The 23,320-nt window shown below is 44.8% G+C and overlaps 1 protein-coding gene across 8 annotated transcripts in view; it reads left to right on the plus strand.

Annotated features, from left to right (window-relative positions):
• tns1a (tensin 1a) overlaps positions 1 to 23,320 on the plus strand; it is an 80,875-nt gene that overhangs the window by 15,530 nt on the left and 42,025 nt on the right. For 6 of the 8 annotated variants that reach the window (XM_076724081.1, XM_076724085.1, XM_076724080.1 and 3 more), the window contains exons 2-3: positions 4,050 to 4,164; positions 8,356 to 8,393. In XM_076724081.1, coding sequence (XP_076580196.1) covers positions 4,050 to 4,164; positions 8,356 to 8,393 — 153 coding nt within the window. Of the gene's footprint in view, positions 1 to 4,049; positions 4,165 to 8,355; positions 8,394 to 15,982; positions 16,033 to 23,320 lie in introns of those variants that run through there. The other 2 variants (XM_076724089.1, XM_076724090.1) reach the window with 1 other exon arrangement.

The raw sequence follows: 23,320 nt of genomic DNA on the forward strand, positions 1-23,320 counted from the left end.
ATTGTATGGATGAAGAGACTCGATACAGTTTGCATTTTTTTATATATGCTGATATATTTTTATACATGCTGATATTTCTGTAAAGGTAGGCCTGTTAGTTGGGAACAGAGATTCCCAACATACATGGGAAAAAGTTACAGAATACTTTATCTTGACTTGACAAAACTGTTTCTTGATATGAGTGTGGGAGTTTTTTCATACCGCGTCATGAAATCATTCATGGATTGTTAACAAACTGATGGCTTTCATAAGTGAGTTGGCTTTCTGATTACATGCCCAATTATGAGCTTTACTAACATCTTGGACAAAAAAAAAAAAAAAAAATCTAAAAACGAGACCCCATGTGTGTGAGCTCATGAAACTCTGGTGCTCATTTCCATCATGGAGGGCACCAGCTTAAGTATGATCCCTGTTTTTCTCTTCGCTGATTGCCCGCCATTTGCGCAACTGAGGCCCTTTTCCCTCTTTGTCTGAAAAAAAGTTGAATCCCAGATGCTGCGTGGCAGCCGTCCAAGAACCATTTGCACTCCTGTTGTGGCGGTACTCACTGTGGGGCTGTATGCCAAGGTGTGCATGCCGGTTTGTGTGTGTGTGGGTGTGTGTGTGTGTGCAAACTTGTGGTTGTATGTTTTCCTCTCCTTTTGTTTTATCCTCCCTCATCCATCATTGTTTGACAGGACACGTTGACCCCAGTTGCCGTGACAGCCAGGTAACCATGGCTCCTGCCCGTGACACAGCTGGCTGCGTCTGATTGGTTTAGCCAGCGGCTTTCTGCCAGGTCATCTTGAACATCAGGTCTGTAGAGTGGCACCAAGGTGCCTCAACCGCTATTTATAAAGCCAGCCAGGCCCACACTGCAAAAGATGTCCATCCAAGCCGGTCATTTAGTCTCATGTTTAGTCTGAAAAGAAGGTTTCTTCCAGTTTTTGGAGTTTATTTATCCACGTTTAACCGTGTAATTTATAGTTTTGTATGAATAGTTTTTTTAAATAGTGCTCTTTCAAACTAAATTTTGATTTCTTACTCCGCTGGCAGCTGTGTCCACCTGCCTAAAGAAGAAAAAAAATGTGAAAACTCAATCAGATGCATAGAAGAGTATGGTCAGGGCAACATTTTTCATAGTTTCAGTGATCAAAAAATCCTGTTTTCATGTTGTATTTCTTGTATTTCTTTCTTTCTTTCATGTCTTTTTTTCCACATTGTGCTTTTTGATTTGCCCGTCTCAGCAGTCCTCCAATAATCATGATAGATATCACTCAGCTCACATTACATTCCCTCACTGTAATGAAACTGTCTGTCTGTGTTTAAACCTGAGCTGCTGTTCAATATGTCAACCAACTCATGAAAGGAAGGAATGTCATTAATGAGATGGATGGCAGAGCGGCTGCTAATTAAGTTTTTCCCAGGAATTAACGGCACGCGTGCGGCACACTGTTTGTTTGAGGCTACCTGTTGGAACATGCTGCGTCTGGCTCCGTGCAGCCAAGGTCAGCTGTGATTCCTCTCCGGAGCTTGCAGTGAGCGTGTCACAGTGTGACAAAAGCCATTAAGATTTAGGGAGATAGGAGAGCGAAAAAGCGCTGAGAAATACACTTTTGGAAAAGCTTTGAGCCAAATTGACTGCGGCACATGGAGAAAGAGAGAGAGAGAGGAAGCCAAGGAGCTTCAAGAAGCAACCAGAAAATGAGCTCAAAGACAAGGAAGCAGCGGATTATACAACTTTCATCAGTGAGCCTCATCATACCTGGACTCCTTTGTAGTTGGAGTAGCTCTGGTTGTAGCAGCTGTGGTAGTAGTGAATCAAATTAGTTGTGGTAGTAGAAGAACTAGTAGTAGTAATTGTAGTCTTATATCAGTCCTAGACGTACTGCGTGTGTGTCTCCGAAGTTCGGGGAAGATGCAGACTCTGATGCCCACAAAGTCTCAACAAGCTGATTGGCTGATCCAACTTTCCATCAGGAGGTTTTCTTGAAACATCTCTGAGAACGTACCTGTGTATGCTCACACATACGTGCAGCCAAGAGAGCCATGTTTCAGCCTGATTGGTGGGATTTGTTGCAGCTGAATGCTAACACCTTAGCTTTCACTGTCCAGCATAGTTCCAGATATAAGACCATCGCCTTCTTTGTATGGTTAAGCTGACTGGAGGTAGAGGTTTATTGCTGGTTTTCGGGGGTTTTAATTGGTGCTGAGGGTTAGCCTGACAGTGAGCACTGCAGAATATTGACACAGCTGGGAGAAAATTGACTTGCTGACATTGAGGTTTGATTTATGTGACTTCAGCTTGTAAAAGTGGATCTTAATGACATTATTTTACACAAGAAGCGATGCAGCATTTACGAGCATTCTTCCATTTTTAGCAGACATGTTAAAGACATAATGCGAAACTTGGAACCCCTCTCAGATGACTCACAGGGATTGGTTGCATTTGGGCTAATTGTTCTTGGAGGGACACATGCATGCATCCTTTAGAGGTAATAGTTGGAACGAGGTGTCTGTAAAATACTGTTTTCAATAAAGAGCGCTGAGCTATACAGTCCAGCGGAGCCCATCCCAGACCGGCCCAGCTGCACAAATACACAAAGGAAATGACATCATCATTATGACTCACCAAGGAGGGTGTTCAGGCAGAGGGATGGTCGGAAAAGAGAGCTCGGGAGGGAGGAAGATAGGGAGATGCAGGAGGGTGAGCAACAAGAAAGAAGCTGTCAGGAGAAGAAATTAGAAAAGGGCATATCAGCCATCTGTCCTTATTTTACGAATTCGACCTTCAGATTAGGAAAATGGTATCTTACTAACTCAAACCGCCTTGCGAAATAGAGTAAATCCTCACATTCAAGATCACATTTTAAGTCACTCTGAAAGAAAACGCATCACTCAGACTTAAAACTGGTTAAGTTTTAAGTCCGTGGCCAAAAAATGTAATTATGTGACGCTCTCGAGCATCCAGCGTCAGGTTGAGCCGCTTTAGAGTTAAGGCACCTTCAAAGGGAATCCTGGTGACCCACTTCCAGTATTCTTGGCTGCGTTTGGAACGCTCCAGGTTAAACTAATCAAATCAACACTGAGTAATGCGCAGCTGTTTGGAAGGAAAATCACGGTGTGACACAGCGACGCTTTGAAAGGGTTGGAAACGTCGCCACATGTCAGGAAGAAATGAGATAAGTCATGCAGTAAAATTTCGGGGGGATCCTCCTTGTTGCTCTCCTGCCAGCAGGCTCACATCAGCTGCAACCCCACCTTCATCATCATCGGCGTTTCAGCACCTTTGCGTCAAGGGAGACGAACATTGTGTGCGCTCCTCCTGCGTCACCGCTCATGTTTTGGTGCAGTTTTCTAGACCTGCTGTGTCCTCAGGCTGTTCCGACACCCCCAACACGCACGCACAGACACGCAAAACGCATACACACGCACACAGGCGAGCATCATTCCTAGAGTTTTTGAGGTTGTTGGCTGCTGTGAGGCGTGTTTTTTTTTTTTTTTTTTTCCTCCATCTCTCGCTCCTCTTCATCATTAATTAGTCATTTAATTAGAGAACTTCAAAGTGAAAATATCCTCTGCTGGTGGGCGGAGTGTGTGTGTGTGTGTGTGTGTGTGTGTGTGTGTGTGTCAGTGTGTACATGCAACACCGTGACACAAAATAATGTCAGTTATGAAAGTGTGGGATCACGTAACGTCTTTTTTGGTCTTTGTCCAGATAAACAAAAAACATATTTTATGGTGGGAAAAAACAGTATTTTGGCTAAAATCGAACAAAGTACTGAATGACTGTTTTAGCTCTTTCAGGAGGACCATTGTTCATTTTCTCACCAAAAAAATCCTCTAAGCCAAAGTGAAAAAAGAAAACACTCCATATAACAAAAACACAAGCGGACCGGTCAACTGAAACCAAATGCCATCAAAGCCCGTCAAAGAGATCAAACCCCCGTGTGGAGCCGTACACGAATATATCATTGCTGAATCCCAAATGTGTTTCCATTGGCCGTGGACCCGCTGGCATCGATTCAAACAGCTCTCCTGATCTCTCCTCCTTCCTCTTCTTCCCGCAGCCCGACGAGCTGGAGGGCGTCCACACACACACCTTCAAGCTGAAGCCGTTCAAGAAGGCCAAGAGCTGTGACATATGCAAGCAGGCCATCACCAAGGAGGGCCTCATCTGCAAAGGTGAGTGCGCGGGACGCTCCAGTCCGCTGGGAGTTCAGCTTCGAATCCGAGCAGACGGCAGATTAGAAGGAGTGATTTGTGACCAGACAGTGGTTAAAGTTCCTGGAACGGATGAGGGAGCGATTCATTCATGAATGTGTTCTCCTGATTCCTGTTCTGACTGGGCTGGGGTATGTCCCAGCATGCATTGGGGCAAAGGAAACACACACTACAAACTAGCCATCTTAACCATTCTGAACCATTGTGGGGACAAAAAAGTGAATGAAACTTTCCTTTTCTGCTGCAACTCTCCTAGTTTGGCCCTTGAGCAAAGCATCCAACTCATTCATTCACGCAGATGTGCATGAAATTTTCTAAAGAAAGGCATCTGCAGCAGGTATTTGGACATTTATTATGACAGCAAGCTTGAAAACTACCTGCGCTGTCCACAGCTGCTAGGTTGAACATTGAAGACCTGAATATCTTTTTTCATATTAGATCAACGTATTTATTTGAACATGAAGTTGTCAAAATGTTCATCAAATCATTCCTACTTCAACGGAGGTGTTGGTAGATGTAAATTTGCTGCTCCCCCTCTAGTCTTTATGCTAACATAAGCTAAGCTAACTCAAAATTGATATCAGTCTTCTCATTTCACTCTCAGAAAGAAACGACAGCGCCTCCAAAAATATTCCTTTAATCTGCAAACTTGCTCTTTTCTTGTCTTCAGTCCTTTGAATCTTGCTCGACTTTCCCCGAAAATCTGTTGCCAATCAAACACTCTGTCGGTGGTGGCCCTGGCCGCTGCTTTCAAAGCACTGCCAGTTATAAAAGTGTGTGATTCGATGAAATTGCACAAAATCTACATTTTATGGTACGAAATGTAGATTACGTAATAACCTCAGGTGCACACATGGACTATTGAAAACGTGCATCACATGTCTGAGAACACAAGCTGAAGTCTTTAAATTGCTTCTTTTGTCAGTTTACAACAGTAGAAAATGTTTCTGGCAGCTGTTATTGCTGCCAGAAGCAGAAAGATGCAACACTTTGCATTTTTTTTTACCAGGAGGAACCTCTCAGATGTCAAGTATTTAGAAGATGTTGATTAAATCGCTGTCAGTTTTTGATAGATCGTAGCACAATCTATCCAAAAGTGCTGTTTAGGTTTGCGTTTCTTCTTTTTCACGTTCCAGATGTATTTCACATCTGTCTCTGTTTGCTGTACATCCATCTCCCCTGTTTTGTTTGACCGTTCTTGTTTGAACTGCGCTGTGCACACAGTATGGAGGTATGTACGTATGCACGCACGTGTCTGCTGCTTCAGCTTTCCCCTCTTCCTCCCTCCCGTTAAGCCTCCCCCCGTCTTCCTCCACAATCCGGTCACATGTTTTCGATTCTAATTTTAGAAGAACTAAAGGTTTTATTGTAACTCCAAGAAAAGTCCAGGGGAAATTAACATTGGAGGACTGGCGGGCAGCCTCACATTTACTCTCTTTCTTGTCTCTCCCTCCATCCCTCTTCCACACTCTCACTCCCTCTCTCCTTTTTGAACTACAAACACTGCGTCTTTAGCAGAAGCCGAGTTGACAAACACTCAGAAGCCCGGCAGTAGGGGAGCGGGCCTGTATAGGGCTTTGGCTGAGGATTTGCTGTTAAAATTAGCATGGCTGCTGCTGCTGCATTAGCCTAGATAAGAGGGGAAAAAAGGGAAAGAGGGGTGAGGGGTTGGGGGTACAGCAAGGCAGAATAAAGAGAGCGAAATTGGGGTATGGGGGGATTGGGAGATAGACATGGAAAACAAAGGAAGGAGAGTGCAAAGGGGAGCGAAAGGAGAATTACTTTCCCTTTCATCCCTCTTTTGTTCATTCATCCTCTATGTTAAAATACAGTAGAACGCAATAAGCTTTTCTTGCCAAACGGTAAAGCTTGAAGTCATCCGGCTAAAAACCCCAAAACTGCCTCCTGAAGTCTTACAGCAGCTTTGTGCGCGTAGACTTGCTTTAATCAGCCAAAAAATATCTTTTTCTGCTATTAAATGCTATCCTTTCCCCGTGCTGTGCGTTCACAAGCGAAACAAACGGACACGTGTTCATCTGAGCATCCGTCTTGCCCTCTGCAGTGACCAGGAAGTGTTGCTAGGCCCAGCAGAAAGGTCACGTAGCCAGAGGCCAAGAGATAAGATGTGACAACAGGGCGATGTGCTGTGCACTCCTCCAGATGTGCACATATGTTGAGGATGTACGTGACCGAACGGACAGATTCCGCTGTTACCTGCACAGCTGTCCGATGTAATCTTTGTGCCCTGAACTACTGAAAGGAATGTGTCAACAGTTTGACAAATTTCCTGTTTCACACCTTGTTTTTTAACCCCCGTTTTTTGGACAGATTAAACAAAAGAGATGCTTTAACGTGTTAATTAGGGAGCTTTTAAGGTGCTGCAGAACCAGGCCAGCTGTTAATCCCTGTTTCTGGTCTTTATGCTAAGCTAAGCTAGTGGCTGTAGCCTTGTATTTAACAGTAAATAATTTTATTTTTATTCATCACAGACTGTTTGCACAGAGCTTCCTTTGCATCCCTCTGAAACACAATCACATGCAAAGGATGAAAAATGCCAAATACATCCACGTGTGCATCTTGTCTCTTGTTCATGTACTTGGTGTTTGCACGTTTGCTCTTTCTTCAGATGAAGCAGTGTGAGGGCAGACTCGTACTTCCTGTGGATAAGTGGGACTCATTAACGTTGTATAGAATCACATACTTATCGTGAATTCCCTCTGCTGTCTGCATGGATCAGCTGCAGCTTTCCAAGATGTACTCAAAAGGGAATTTTAAGGAAACATGGAACGAAACATCTGCAGTTATTTGCACAGAGAAGCACCAATTAATATCATGATGCATCAGTCATTTTACAAATTTAGAAATGTGCTTTTATTCTGGAAACCTGGAATTCATGTAGTATGTATAAAGTATAATCTAATTAAATCTAATGTAGCACACTTTATTCCCACCAAACATTGTCATTGAACGTACTGTCCTGTTCAATCAAAGACAGGAAAGCAGCATTTTTCCCAAATAATACCTGGGTAAACACCTGAGATCGCTCAGCTGTCATCACATGATCTAAGGAATGGTCTCGCCACATAATGCTGCGACAACTGAACAAACTCCACCCGCTCCATCTGCAGTGGAAAACGACTTTTCGAGGTCGAGAAGGATTCTTCAAGCTCAAAGAAGACATGCTTTAACACTCTGACCTGTGACGAATACGACACAGCTTTCATGCGACCACACCCATTCGCGCGTTCCATTTTGACAGCTGCCTCTCTAATTGGATGGACAAATATTCACTTAACACTTACCATCCCCAAATAATTACCAATCAGTGCTTCACTCCCAAAATCACCAAGTAATCCATTTATCACCGTTGCACAAGTTTACCTTCATCAACCAAAGAGTGTTTTTCTAACAATCTGCATCTCCGTGAGACCACCCGGAACATTCGTGCACCCACGCCGTCGTCACTTCTCCCCTGCTCACTTGTGCATCAGAAACACATCTCCGCGCTCGCACCACCTGGGGACCACCTAGCTCGACAGCGAGGCAGCAGGTGTGGGGGTCAAGGGTCGTACCTGCCCAGACATCAAAACACAGCCCTTTCATGCCCGGGGGGGTCAACATACTCTCAGATTTAAACCTCTTTTCAGAAGCTTTCAGTCATATTTTTTGGCTTATTTTATCTGCTTCATATCGCTTATTGCTCCAAGTTTGCTCATTTTAGCGCCTCTGTCTACAGGTCTTAAATGAAAGCTCAAGTATTTTTGATCAAAAAGTGATGACACACAAATGAATGGATGGATGTTTGCTTCATGCGGCCACTTGGGGGCAGCACCACAGCACGATAGCGTCAGGATGGGAGCTGACCTTGTTGCAGGATTCTTTTCAGTGCATTCAGCAAACGCTGTCATTCTTCAGTAAAAGGCTGCATGCGTGACTCTTTTCAATCAGCGTAAATACACTGCAGTGAGCAGCACTTACGTCCATACCTGCTGCTTTCAGCTTTATTTTCTGATCCATTCAGAAGGAAACATCTAGGCTTTTCTTTTCATCAAAGTGTGTTATTCCTTTATTCTTCATTTCTGAGCACTTTTTCACCTCTGCCGGCACTTCAGATGAGCCGTTACAAAACAAACTTTCTCTCTTTTCTTTCAGCGTGCCGGTTGTCCTGCCATAAAAAATGTGAAGTCAAGGTAAGACACTGAATATCTTTTGCTCCTTCTTGTTCGTGAGTTATGACTTGATGTCATTACTCATGCACACCCACATGCCAACGTGTATTGCGTGCCCTGATGCATGCAGTGCACATTCAGACATACACATATGTGTAGTGTGTGTTTATTTACTTCTATTGTCCCTGAAATACAGCAACATCAATGCTAGAAATCTTACTGCAGCTCTTTTATAGCTCATAACCGTTCAGATTTTTTGTCCAGACACGTAAGCTCAGAACATTCACAGGCAGCTTTGGTTTAACGCTGTGTTTAGACCGACTGTGCAGCACACTCATTCATTTCAATGAGGCCACTGCATTGGTAGTGCAGGTTTGCAGATGCAGAGGGATCCAACCAAAGACGCAGATTCATTCAGCAAAATAAAACGTTGATCCTGGCTGCGCAATGAAGTGACGTCAAGGCGCTGCATTGGCCAATTTAAAACTTGCAAGTTCCTGGTGGGTTACTGTGTAACTTACATTTCTGCCCCACTGATGTGTGTTACATCTCCCATTCATTTCTGCTGAAGCCCTCACCACAGATGAATTCTGACTGAAGACTGTTGGTATCCTGAGCTTGCGGGATGTTTGGAAAGAAAAGCCTGAAAACCGAGCGGGAAGTGAAACCTTGTGGCGCGTCGTCTCTGCTTCCTCGCATCGAATCACAGATTCCACCTCTTCACAGTCACGCTCACCACATTCGATCCCAGTCTGCAGTGGAAACGGGAAGAATGCACGGGGAGAGTAAATGAAAAGGAAGGAAGGGAGGAATGAATGACGGAGAGAAGGGAGGGAAAGGGCGGAGGGGAAGAGCGTAACAAGGCTATTCTTAGTGGTTTTAGTTGTGACTGGTGGGATGAAATGTTGAAATGTCTCTCTTCTCCCTTCCCCTCCTCCCCTCTCCAGGCTGCCCAGATTCTTGCCTCCTCTCCCTTTCCCCAAAAACATTCCCCAAACCATCGCTCTACCCAAATATTACTATAGGAACAAAAGCCGTGTGTTCCCAAAACATCAGAGGAAAAAATCTCACAAATACCTCGGAAACCAGGCAAAGCCATTTGTGGTGGCAATTTGGGGAATAATCAGGATAGCCGGAGTCATGAGTCATTCATTCTGGTGGTGACAGACGTTGAACAGGAAATGTTTTGAACGAGGAGGAGTGAGAGGTGCGAGTGTCTCAGACGAGAAAATGGTAAGACGCACTGGTGCGTTTGGAATTTGGTCAGTTTGGTTAGAAATTAGAGCTTTGGCACCGTCGTCCTAATCCTTATTTGCTCCTGTGTTAATCCCTACTCGGGACCAAACATTTATGTTGGCATTATCCAGTGAAAGTCCGCTGAATTAAAATAAACAGGACACAATACAGCGGTGGCATGCTCATTGTTTCAGGCCGCAAAAGTACGGAAAAGTAAAGCCTTTGTGCAAATAAGAGTGTGGATTTAAGCGGAGGGCGATGCTTTCTTCAGCTGACTCCAGGCCGACCTTGGACAGTAAATTTGTCATGAAGCACAATGAGGTCGTCGCCAGCGGTTTGCCGTTCACCAGACGTGAAGATAACTGCTGCGCTGCATTGATTTCATTTTATGTGTTTATTATTTCAAGCTGCCGCAACTTCCCTTTTCATGCTGTATGGTAACCGAGACATTAAAAGACAGTTGTTTGAATGTTTTAATGGTCGTGTTATTACCTTTTATGCAGCGTCTCTGTGTTTTTATGGCATTTTAATGGGGTCTATTCAGATTTTAATGGGAGTGCGATGTAGGTAAATGTTTTTAACATATGATGGGAGACAATATCAGCGTAATTTATTTGTACTCCAATGAACGTCCGTGCTTTACCCACTGTCACCTAATGAATTCAATTTGTTCATATTTTTTGACACTTACTGCCCCCTATTGGTGATTATAGAAATTGCAAATACACAAAAAGATCTCTAGTTTCTTAAGTTAGCTGGACTATAATTGGCTTCTACGATGTTTAACACTGCGTATCGTTCTTGCAGCCTGTTGTTCCAAATGGAGGAGGTGGAAAGGGAGCTTCTGAAGAAGACCGACAGCGGGGTGTTCATTCCGCTCAAAAAGAATCGGACTGCCTGCGCCTTTAAAGTCCATAAGATATTTTGCCAGCGTCTTGTTGTCACTGGAACGATTAGCGATGCGTTCCTCAGCGTCATTCCGCTAAAATCTCTAACCACATGCACTTTTGATCATTAAATTTTAAAGCTTCTGAAAATGTCTGTGCAGAACATCCAAAAGACAGATGTCCACTCATGTGCGTTGATGAAGAACGGCTAATCGTCTCTGGCTACCCTTCGTTTTTCTGTTTTCCTTTCCGTCCAACCGCGACCGTCTCCGCGCGGACGTCTGTTATTGGAGCCCCGAGGACATTCTCGCTCGGCGACGGATGCATTCTCGTCCCACTGCGTGTGGACTTGTTGAACTCAACGTAGTTGTTATGGTTGTCCATGATGAGGTAGAGGCTTGTCGGGACTGGGGTGTTGTGGCTGGGATATTGCCCGAAATCTGGCTGGACACCCAAGTTGTGGGTTGGAGACAGAGGCTCTCTGTGAGACAGGACTCTGCTGTTGGGTCCTCATACCTGACTCTCAGGCTGTGGGTTCTCTGGCTTGTATTTGAAGATTTGTATTCGAATTTGTTTGTTTCTCAAAGGCAGAGACCAATTTTTCGGATGGTTTTTAGCAATCCTCAACAGTATGAAAACACAGTTATGAGGGACATCTGCAAAAATCCAAAACAATGTGCTCAAAAAGCTCCGCAGAGCTGAGGAGAACAGTTAGGTGTCAATTTCATATGCATTTGTCACTGTATGCATCATTTTTTGTACATTACTCAGAATCTTTTCCTCCATTGTTGCTATAAATAAGCATAAATAGTGCTTTACCTACTTGTGACAAGTTGGTGTAGCATTTTTTCCTCTCCAATTCATTTGAGGGATATTTTTTGGGACCTGAGACATGAAAATGTCAAGTATTTTCCATCCCTTCTGATTTATCTTGACTATTGGCCACGGTGATGAAGGTAAATTGCACAGCACAGCTCTTTATGAGGAAGTAAAGTTGTGAAATTTCAAGCTTCTTACCTGCAGTGTCCGTCCAGCACAGCAGCGTGTCCACACCGCATACAGTACGTATGCATGTGAGCGTATATGTGTCATCACTGTGGCAAAATGCCCGTATTTCATGAATGTTTCCTCCTGTTTTGTGGGTTAACTCATTCAGGGTTGCATGTAGATCAACACACTCCACCGCCTCCATTCAGGGTTCCGTTTGGCACCATTGCAACAAAAATATGCAAACAGATCCACCCATTAGCATACCATCAGTGTGCTTGTGTGTGAGCATGCATGTTTCTGGAGTTGACTGGATTGCGCAGCGTCTGTGAGCTCTCTGTTCTCTCTCACCCTCCGTGGAAACAAGCCCTCATTATTCCTTATGATTTATCCCTGCCATGTCTTGGAGGAGCCTCCTGGAATGCCGCTGCAGTGGTTTCTGCTGTTCGATGGGCTGGTGGGTTGGAAGACACAGGCGAGGTTTGGCAGGGAGCGGTGCAGGCCTGAGAGGAATGATGGGAAAGGGTTGGACAGTTAGGGCGCAAGAAGTTTGAGTATTCCTCATGTAAACAACAATGATGGAGCGTGCTCGTTTACATGTTTGCGCTCTTAAAAAAGGACAATGTGGTCCTGTCTGACATGCCATATGTGTCGCCGCTGCAAGTCCACCTCAGCCGCAGGACAAATTTGTTTGGAAAACTTTGGAGCGCGATGCAAGATAGATGCAATTTAGGGGAAATCTGACATTGCAATTCAGGTATTTCTGTTTTGTCCAGCTTTGAGGATTCAGGATTCATGTTACTCATTTCTAACTGCTCCTGCCCGGTCACAGCACTCGACGTTTTGTCCAACACTGGACATGGGCAAGTTTTTCGTCTTGCGAGTCAATTTAAAAATCTCACGACTTGTTTACTTATCGCTGCTGTCAGCTGGAGCCGCACAAAGTGCTCCCGCAATCAGGCTTTTCCACTTCCTGCAGTTGTAGATGCTCACAGATCCTGGAAGCAGCACCAGGGGTGAAACAGGACGACAGGGAAGTGAGTCACGGTTGCGGTTTCAAGAGTAAAGTAAGGGTATGAGAGGAGCGTGTTCATGTTGATACATTTACTTCAGTCTGTCAGGTAGAGAGCTTCCCACAGCATAATACTTGCAGATCTTATGCATGCTCTGACATGACTTAAGCATTGTTCATATTCATTCAAAACTAAAAAGGTTGCAAAATTGTTCTCCAAGACTCATAATCAAAGGCGTTTGGTTTCAGTTTCTTTTTTTTTTTGAACTCCTGATTTTAAGTGTCTTTCAGCATTTGCTAATAACTACATGAGTGGACCGATTTATTGTGTTAATACCTCCATCAGTGAACAGGTTTTCCCCAGTCGTCGAGCTAAGAAAGTACATCCTTGTCTTAAAGCTGCTAATGCTTTGAAGCAGATTCGGCAAACCCCCGTCACATGCTGAATGTCTATTTTTAGAACATTCAATAGTTCCTTTGTCATGCAAAAGAAAATCCAGGGGATGTTATTGCTGTGACGAGACTCAGACGGTCCCGTTTCATCTCTCGTGGCCCAAAATCCCTTTCTGTCAGGCTGAGCTCACTCGCTTACATAACACAAGCACTGATGTGCAAGAAACAGCTAAGCATTTTAGAAGAAAAGGAAGAACGCTCTGTCAGACTTCAGATACCAGAAAGCTCTCAGTTTGAGTACCTGTAACAGCACATTTGTGCTGTTGCAAAGTAAAGCAGATCTGTTTGTCTCTGAGTCAATTCATGCACATTCCAGACCCCACTAAGCCTCCTCCAGTGCAGGATTTTGAGGTCAAGTGTTTTGAGGTCTAGGTTTTAAATCCTGGCATCCTGACATTCTAATCCACATCCTAACATGTGTGGATGTGTGAAAACTGGGAGAGGCCTTTAATTAGACCTCTGGCAAATTACATGCTCAATGAAATGCAGCACAGAAGCTCTTTAATATTTCAGGAGACGCGGGCGCAACCCTGTTTTACCACCTACTGTAAAACTATTTCTGTAACTCAGCACGAGCGAGTTTGTGTGGATGTCATACATTTTGATTGATTGGCAGAAAGAGAAAAAAATGGTTCAGGCATGAAAAAACATCAAAGACAAAGAGAAGGCTGCAGACTTTGAACAATAGCCAACCCTTTCTAATCGACAGACATGGAATCGTGTCTTGTCCTGCACCTTAGTTTGCGAGCTAACAAAATGCTGCCTTTGACTTGCAAGCTAGCTTCTTCTTTCTTCTTATTTGGGGCTTTTGATGTCTTTGTTAGGTCACAGCAGTGGACAGATGACAGGAAACATGGGACAGAGAGACAAAGGTCTCTTCATGGATGGCATCTTAAGCCTGAAGTGAGGGGGATGCCCCTGAGCTGCTGTTGCCAGCACATTTTTGTTTACACTGCATCTTGTGCCCATGCTGTCAATCAAACGTGTTGCACTGGCCCACCCTCTCAAAAGGAGCATTTGTTATATGTCCCCAAAGGCCATTTTCTCTTCTTTAACAACAAAATATTAACAATACATTTAAAAAGTTTAACAGGTTTTTTTGACTGCAGCATGGGATGGAAAATATGATTTTAGTTGGACTTTAAATCCACTTTTGCAGCCTGCTTGTATCGGCTCCCATGACTCTTTTTTCAGAGGTGTTGTTGAGGCTTTTTTCCTTCTAAGGTTCTACTTTTTTATCTGCTTTATCTTCCAAAGGGAGAAAGTGCATGGAGCAAGACCAAAAGCACAGTAAGACGTGCATAGAAGCTCGGATGAGGGGCGTCCAAGAATGTTGGCATGGAAAAGAGAGTAACTATCCAAGCATGAAAGTGAAAAGGTAGAACAAGAGAGAGAGAGGGAGAGAGGGAGGGCGAGGGAGTGAGAAAATGATGAGACACACACGTGTGTGTGCGCGCACACACTCACGAGAGCCGAGCCTCCTCATTCCTCAGCAGCCCTCCACAGAGGCAAGTCTGTTTCCCCGGCGCAAACACGTCACATCAAAGAGCCGTCGCAGCACGTCTCCATAGCGACGCCCTTCAGTGATATAGTCGCCGCGCGGTGGTCGGGAGATAGCGCTGGCAGACAGACGGTACGGGCAGTCTAATAACCGGGCGCTAGCAGATGACTGATGGCCCAATTTACCTCAGTCCTCGTCTGGAGGTCAAGAGCTAAGTTCACCCCGAGTGTTTAAAGCCCAACAGGAGGCAAATATTTCCCTCCTAAGTATTTTCAAAAAGAGGGATCTTGGGGTATCTTGTGTGTTGCGTTCAGGTTTTTGCTCTGGAGTAAATGTCCATGGGTGTGCGCCCTCATAGACAATAGCTGTCAACAGGTAGAGTACAGCTGAGCAAGTTTTTGCCAACTCTAACGTTAATTGTGTTGTTTCAAACTTAAAAGTTGGCAATAAATGCTCCCCAAGAGGATTTAGTGTTGCCCCGCGCCGCATGCAGTGGTGGACACAGGCTGCCTGAGGGGCAGGGGCACTGGAGGGGCGCTGCAGAGGGCACTCGTTTTCTTGCGCACTGAGCCACCGTTGAAAGCACTTTGTCATGTTTTATTCACCGTGAGGGCATCCAGGAGGGAGCTTTTGCAAAAATGTTTTTCAAGCATGGGAGGAGTATGCTCAGAATACTATAATATGCAGAATACTAAGAGAAGAAGGTGTGTCAGATTCTCTGTATACCCGGTAAAACAAATATAGAAATTACCATAGGAGATACGACAGATAAATGCATTAAAAAGTCAAAGCGTTAAATAGAATATACTGCATGAAAGGAACGAAGAGCTACACGTGAAAGGTAATCAGTATTCTGTGCAGAAGGCTGCGTCAGGGTTACTGCAAATGTCATAAATTTAAACTTAAACTTCATTAACGTCAGCATGTATGATGGCATACTGTACATTTTACATTATTATTTTTTTTTTTTTTGCAGTGCAGAAACATGAACGGTAAAGTTATTCTGTCTCCTTCCCTTTCTCCCTCTCACTCCCTCTGTCAAGCGTTTGTCAGCAGCTACAGAGAGGGCTGTGAGGGAAAGGAGGGAGGAGAAAGAGAGAGAGGGAAATAGACAGACAGAGCGGGTTAGCAGAGGGAGGGATACAGAGGGATACAGTTACTGTCTGCCCCCGGACGGCTGTTGCTCTCTCTTTTTGGGTACCGGAATCATAAGGAGCCCCAAGCCACTTTCTTGGCCTTATATAGCGTGTTTCAAAATTTCTTGGCAGTTGACAGGAGGAACCAAAGCCAGCAGCATAAAGAGTGTATCCTGGTCCAGTCCAGAGGCAGCACAGACATGCACATGCGCACACACATATACACAGAATCGAGTTCAGTAGCTCTCTGGCACGCGTTCGGGATTACTGCTGTTGTTTTGAGCGAGAGGGGCGGAGGAGGAGGAGGAAAGTGTCTGTATTTGGTACTCCCTCTCTTGCCCTCTTTCTCTCCTGGAGGGGGGTCTGGAGGCAGGGAGAATGCAGAGGTAGAGGCAAGGCAGAGGGGGAGAGAAGAGAGAGCGTGAGAAAAAGTGGCACCGGTGTGCAGGTAAGACATCTGGAAGAGTAGATTTGTTTTTGCAGCATATTCCGTTTGTAGCTCAGGTGGCCGGCATGTTGAATTTGTAGTGCTTTGCATTCTTTCATGGCTTAAAAAGGGTCTTCAGAAACAGGACCTCAAGCTGAATGAGTGTTTTTGCTGCATAGAGAGGCAAGGCTGCACCAAAAAAAAAAGGGATTTTTGGATGTCAGAATGCTTTACTCTGCATGTTTTGGATGTAGGCTAATCTGTCACACGCTCATGGGAAAGTTGCTCCCGTGGGAACAGGACGGACAGAGTTCACTGGAGTTGCTGTTTGAGGCTCGGGAGCCTTTCACGGCCCAACTAGTAGTGATTTGTGGCAGCAGAGTCGGGGAGAGACTGGGAGCAACTGGTCAACACAGCAGGGAACCACGTGTTTTCCCTCACAGCGTAACCTGCATCTGCTTTGACATTAGAAGAACTGAAGTAGAGCAGCTGGGCATGCAGAAATGTCTTTTTCTTTCTCTTTCTCTTGGATTTCGTCGCTTTTTTTCTCACACTTTTCCTCTCTGACACCTTTGAGAGAGGATGTAGACTGATGATGGCAATCGCTCACCTTTGACCTTGAGCAAACACAAGGATGGCCGTTAAACATGTGCGGTCAAGAGGTCGCGAGGCTTCTATGTCCTGTCTCCCACTGAAGAGTCAAAACAGCAGAAAGGAATGCAGCTTTACCACGGGGAGAACGAAATTAAACACTTTCACCGACTGCGACACGTTTTCCTGAGCACCTTTCGAATTTCATTTGAAGACATTATGTAACCTTGAACCTGATGCTCTTGCCGTGGCATCACACTTTTCAAATTGGTCATGAGTCTCAGGGGTAAATGCGCTACCACCTTGCCCAGAAATGCTCTTAAACTGCCAAAAGAGCCCTAACTCATGTCTCCCCCGTGTCTCGTAACATGAAGATGTTCTCAAAGAGTGATGCTTCTGGAACGGCTGCTGTCCCTGCAGATCTATCCCTCTTGAACTATTTGTCTCTTTCGTCTGTCTCTCCCATGCCTTAATAACATACCTAGTTTCCCTCAGGGCAGTTCATCTTTTGACACATCAGAGGAGTGAAACCTTGGCAACCTTAAGAGAAATTCGGAGAGAAAATACCATAAATCGCAGAAAATCATCTCGAAAGGTTCAAAGTAGATAACTTTAAACTTCGCCTGCCAAATCGCAATTCCTCTCACATGTCGGTGCAGATATGAAGTTTGCTTCCCCGATGTCTCGCATCACATTTGTTTTTCAGATTGGATTTTAAGATATTCTACCGTCGAGCACACAAACAGAATGTGTGGCTGGTAAGCTGTGAAAACGAAGAGATCCTCCAGCTGCGTCAGCTCCAAAGTATGTGCCGGGAAGTGTTATAAAAGCAGTAGTGACCGGGGAGGATGGCATTTAACATGCAACCACACAAGAGGCCCAGGCTGAATTAGCAGAGGCTCGGCCTACCCACTGACTTATTTCTGTCAATAAGTGACAGGCTGGTGGGGAAAAGTTAAAAGCAAGTTGAGATTAAAAGGAAGTTTCAATACAGAGTAACACAAACAATCTGTTTTCAGAGTTACACTTGCTAGAAAAGTGCAGACACAAACATAAATTGAGGTTTTTGTAGAAGTCGTACTGAGAGCGTTCAGTTATCCTTGTAGCAGCTCTAGTGAGCTCATACTTTATTGCTTCTTTTCTGTTTGTGTACCGTTGATTTGGGCTTGGCATTGTTTCTTTATTCTCGCCTCACTGTTCTATTCGTGGTCAAATGAGAGAAATCGTCCTGTGTCCAGTATCCGCTGATAGGCGAACATGTCCGGAACAGGCCCGTCAGCACGTCTAATATCGGCTCCGTCCATTAATGATGAAAACATGCTTGTTTTCAACTCCCAGAGAAGACTGGCCTTTGTTGCAAAATTGCTCACTTTTTTATTGCAAACTTTCCCACGAGTGAAAAACCAAGACCGTGCAAATCAGGTGAGTTTGGTTTTAGGCCTGTGCCAAATGTTCGACCTCGTCCACTGTTGAAACCCAGATTCAATGACCTAACATTTATGATATTCGATCATGCCCCTCTTGCATAAAACTCCAAGGCGGGCTTTCAGATTTGGAGGTTTTCAACCTGAGTCCAGCGTGAGCCACAATTGCACATCTGATATTCATCATTTCCTTGTTAAATGGGGTATTTTGTCGTCTGTAGCTCGCAGTGATTTGGTTGTAACCGTACGAAGGGCGAAGCAGCCAAGCCAGAGCCCGTTCACCATTCACTGTGGCTTGACCATGATCAAATAGCTGCTTCCTCAATGATCCATGGTCTTTGGCCCCTCGCGCTTCCACTTGATGAAGTTCCTCTGGACCTCAAACCCAACATCGGCATGTCGGTTTTGAGGTGAAATAATGTCAGTGCCTTTGTTGGACACAAATCTGAGCTCACTGGCAATCAAAATAGTTGAAATAAGAAGGCAATCCACTATGATGAATCTCATTGTAAATAACCTCCTGTAAGTTGTGGTGAATTTTGTCCGAACCATTTAGGGGAGAAGCGAACGCTTGTGCCTGTCGGACAATTTTTATGCTTATTTATGGTGTGTTAACCATGTGGTAGTGATTTTGTCCTCATGTGAAAAAATATATCCCCTTCTTGTGTTATCCACAAGATTTAGATAGTGGATTCTTTCACGAGCACACTGGGAACGTATCGCTTGGCGGATTTCACGTCACACCGAGCGCTTCCAAAGGGCTTCAAAGGGTTTTATTTTCATCCAGTCATGATCTCGTCATTTGTTCGACCATCACAGGATGGTTTTCATGCTGTGGGGAGGCCTTGTTTATGTTGCGCTACCGGGTGTTGACGGACGCCAATGGAAACAGCTGTCAGGCAGTGTGTCCTACTTTACAAAAACAATTATTTAGACTTCACATGTATACACCAGCCCGTTTCCATCCTGTTTGGGTGCAAAAGCCTCTGAAAGAGCAGTCGGACCTTCACGAACCAGCCCAGACTGAAAGGCACGTTTCACAGCGCTTGGCTCCAAATTTAGACATCCACAAAATAGCTTCGACCCTTGACAAAATAACATGTTTTCAGAGTGAATTCTCTGTTTTAAAGGATATTGAATCATGAGCTTGAAGAATTGACTCTCTTCTAAATGATAGATAGCATTTTAGTGGTAAAACCTCCCCATGCAGTATTCTTTTTTGGCAACATTCTGAGCCTGAGTCATTTTTTTTTTTCACCATTATTTTACTACAACTTGATTTAACGCTCTTTTTATATTCTACATCAGATATTATTTAACCATTGACGGCATCGCTCGGCACTGCCAGCGCGCTCTTGCCAGCGACACACTGCCACCCAGTCGAACATGGCGTGTTACACACTTGACATTATGTCAAAATGTCAAAGCTGGAAAGGAACACGCTCTCCACCATCACAGCGCTCGGCGGATTTATTAGCCCTCCAAGTAAAACAGAAACCCAGCCGATGTATAAATCCCTCCAAAGAGGCTGTTTGAGCTTCAGTCCTTATTTGGCCCCTGTTTGGAAAGTGAAGAATTTACTTTCTCAGGCAAACTGCCATCACCGCGGCAGTGGCTCTTGTGTGGGCAGGAGGAGTGCTTGAGGAATTTTGAGTGTGGTTGGACCAATGGCAGGCTTATTTATTGGAGCCAATGAGATGATTTATGCACAGTGGCAAACACATGCTTTCTCCCATCACTTAGGCTGAGGCAGATCAGCAAAGATCAGAGTGATTGTTGCTAAGTTAGAGGGGTAAAAGGACAAAGATCTGTGGAAACACTGCAACTTTCCCGAGTTGGGGTAATCAAAGATGAACAAAGAAGGGAAAAACATGTCTTCTCACCTGCAAAAATGTGACATTTCATAGCTTTTTTTTATGCCGCCGCTCTTATTGTTCGATAAAATGCAAACAAAGGCTGCAAAGGTTGCTGAGCAAGCCCGTCTTATTCTCCCTCGGTTATCAGAGGACGCCTGTTCCAGCCTGTTTGAAGTGTGCGAGAGCGGAGAGAAAACAGTTCATCGCTATCCTGCTTGAACTGCAGAACGTTTACTCATTATACAATGATTCAACCCAGTGGACCGGGCTCGAGAGTCATGCTTTGATATTCTGCACTCTCCATTTCCATATAAACCCACTTGAGTACTTGAGCAGCACTTTTGCTGAAATCATTAAACCTCTCGCTGATCCACGGTCTTATTGTGAAAGGGGGGGGGGGGGGTCAAGAAAGAGGATGGAGCCTCCGCGAAGCTGTCGAGACTCACCTGAGACATTTGGCCTTTGCGGCGGATAATTCAACAACGTCCCGCCTCGGCTTGCCTCTGTTTGCCCCCGAATGAGGCCTCTCTCGGCTGGCTTGAAACTGCAGAGGGGCCCCCCCGGTGGTTCGCTTGACTCCTTGTTCTAGTTCAGTGGCTTCCCAGACGCCCCTTGTGACTCGATGAGGTTATAAGCTCCCTGTTTTAAAAGCCTAAACCCACTTTGACTTTCTTCCTCTCGCTGTTGGAGAGTTTTCTTTGTGGTCTGCTGGTCACTTTGCTTGGAAGTGATTGGGGAGACTCATTCGGAGGTCAAAGAAAAGTTGAACATTTACTTTATTTTAAGTGGAATCGTGACAAAATCAGGCTGTTATTAGTTACGAGCACACCAATGGGTTGTATCTATCAGATTATTCTGCATTTAAATTCTGCATTTCTGTGCATTTTGGTGCGAATTCTGTGGATTTGTGAGACAAGCAAACAGAAGATAACATGATTCATCATTTCAGAGTCATCACTCGCAAGGAATTTCACTGCTACGGTACATATGCTGCAGAAAAGATGCACAGATGAAGACAGATAATGAAGTGGATCATTTTACAGGTTTGGAGATGGCACAGATGCAGCCGCACAAACAATCACAGACAGTGGAGGTTCAGATGTTCGCCTGGCCCGACGGTGGAGCGTGTGGCAGGGCCTCTCTGAGATTCCTACACTTTTATCCGTCTGAGCTGGTAAAAACCACGTGAAGCCTGTCTTAGTCTGGCTTCCAGCTGCACCCTCCATATATGGGTGGAATCAGGCTAGCTGTTGTTCTCTCGCTCAGTTGCACGGCGATGTGGTGAGGATTTTAGGTTGTCCTGAGCCACAGCATTTAAAGGAATGTACGATTGTGTGATTATGAAGTCGGTGTCTGTATTTTCTCTCCGTCTGCTGCTCTGGCTGTCAACTCTCATGACTGATTCTCAAGCAATGTTCATGTCTGATGCCATGAAAACCATTTTTACATTCAGAAATGTGTTGCCTAAAGAAATAATTCAGGTTTCAAACGGCTGGGGTTTGACCAATTGTCTGGTTTCTCTGGCTGTAAACTCAAAGTCATCACTATACCCTTCTGACCTTTAGATCAATACTGGAGGGAGTCATCATCAGGACAATTGCAGGCGTATGCTACAGTACAGCACACAGAACAGCACCTCCTGTCAGCTGTAAATAAAGGCAGATGCTCTTGCTACGAGGCCCCGGGGCCACAGGGACCGCCAACACGGATATATTAATGTCAGCCACAGCCTCAGGTAGTGTAGGAACAGTAAAGAGCAAGCATGAGCCAACTCGCTTGTGGCTCCTGGGATTAGGAACTCCATCATCTTATGGTCCCTGAAAAGTTCCAGTCGACCAGTTGGGTGTTCGCTGCCTTGCTGAAGGGCACGGTTAAGTTAAGAGGGACATTGTGTGGTCTAAATTGATATGTGCAGTATCTCTGTATCTGTTTATGCTGTTATTGATTTAAAAGCGCAAATATGGAAACTGAGAGAAAGTCTTCACATCGTTGTCATTAAAACGGAGGTTACATCGGTCTGTATGGAAAAATTAGGCGAAATGATTGCTTGATATGAATGCGGTGGACAAAATAATAGAAACACCACACAGTTGAATCGTCGCCTCTCTGAAACTACGTTTTCTCTTCCTTGTCTTCACCTTCAGCCACTTCCCCGCAGCACCTGCAGTGTAACTCATTCACTTCACTAACCGGGGAATTCCGAATGATGACCTCCAAGTTGTGGGTTTTTCAAAAGGAATGGCGACTCTTGCATACACACGCACACCTGTGCACGTGCTCAGCAAGGACAAGTACAGACTGATATTGGCCTTTTATTGAATGCTGGATATTAACACCTCATCTTGGCCACTGATGGTTTGAGCCACATAAATTGTGTCTGTGAAATCTTCTCTGCACACTGCCTGCAGGGGGATTTTTGACTGAATGCTTGTAAACTTTGGCTCATAAAGTCAGACTTTATGGTATTAAAAATGGCACTTAATGTCAACTATTGGCTGAATTTAAGATGCAAATCATATGTCAGGAGCAGAACAAGGCACAGGTCAGGACATGGTGGCGTATTCGGGTGCCAGGAATACAGTGTAGAAATTAGCAATTGATCAGCTTCTTCATGTTTTTGGTGGAGCCCAGAACCGTATCAGCACTGACTGATGCCGTCACATTGCATATCAGCATGCACTGGGTGGGACCTGCTCCGCTGCGATGTTATCCAACCACTGTATTCTGATACGCTTGATGATGGCATTACAAAGTCAATGAGTCTTTTGTTTTCCCAGAGCAAACTAATTACAGCGGCTTCCTTCCTGCCCGCGTCTGTTGTCTGCTGATAGCGCCCCTCTCATCTCACCGCTCGTAAACATCCGTCAACTCGCAACACGTTACTGGTCATGCACATGTATGCATCCATGAACTCCCACATGCATGTTTATCTGCACAAACCGAAGTCAGTGCGGTCAGATGGAAGGCACTCGACTTGCCAGAGAGCGCCTGGTTATGCATTGTAATGAGTGATTTGTGGTGCAGAGGGTAATATAGACTATTAGGAGTCACACTTGCCTGTCATGGATACTATGAGCAAACTGTTTTGGGAAGCAAATTGGCCTGTGACGCCTTAACTGCTATTTAAAGATGCTACATGTAGCATTGCAACATCAGGAAATCAATACCGCTCTAATTTTGAAGTGATATTATAATTAGGGGACAAGCGATCCTGTTGCTGGGAGGTCTGGCAACAGGTACTGGCCTCCGCTCTGCATTTTATAGTACTGCTGCGCCACACAGCCGCGTTTGATGGGAAAGCTGCTGTTGTTTTACTGAAAAAAAAAAAAGCACGCCGTTGCACAGGGCAAAGCAGGGGCAGGGTGCTGTTTCACAAGACAAAAAGGAGCTGAAGCTTTCGTTTTCTGTTGCAGCTGCAGTGAGAGACTGTGTTACAAA

This window comes from Chaetodon auriga, chromosome 23 (genome assembly GCF_051107435.1).
Source record: "Chaetodon auriga isolate fChaAug3 chromosome 23, fChaAug3.hap1, whole genome shotgun sequence".
Lineage (NCBI taxonomy): Eukaryota > Metazoa > Chordata > Actinopteri > Chaetodontiformes > Chaetodontidae > Chaetodon > Chaetodon auriga.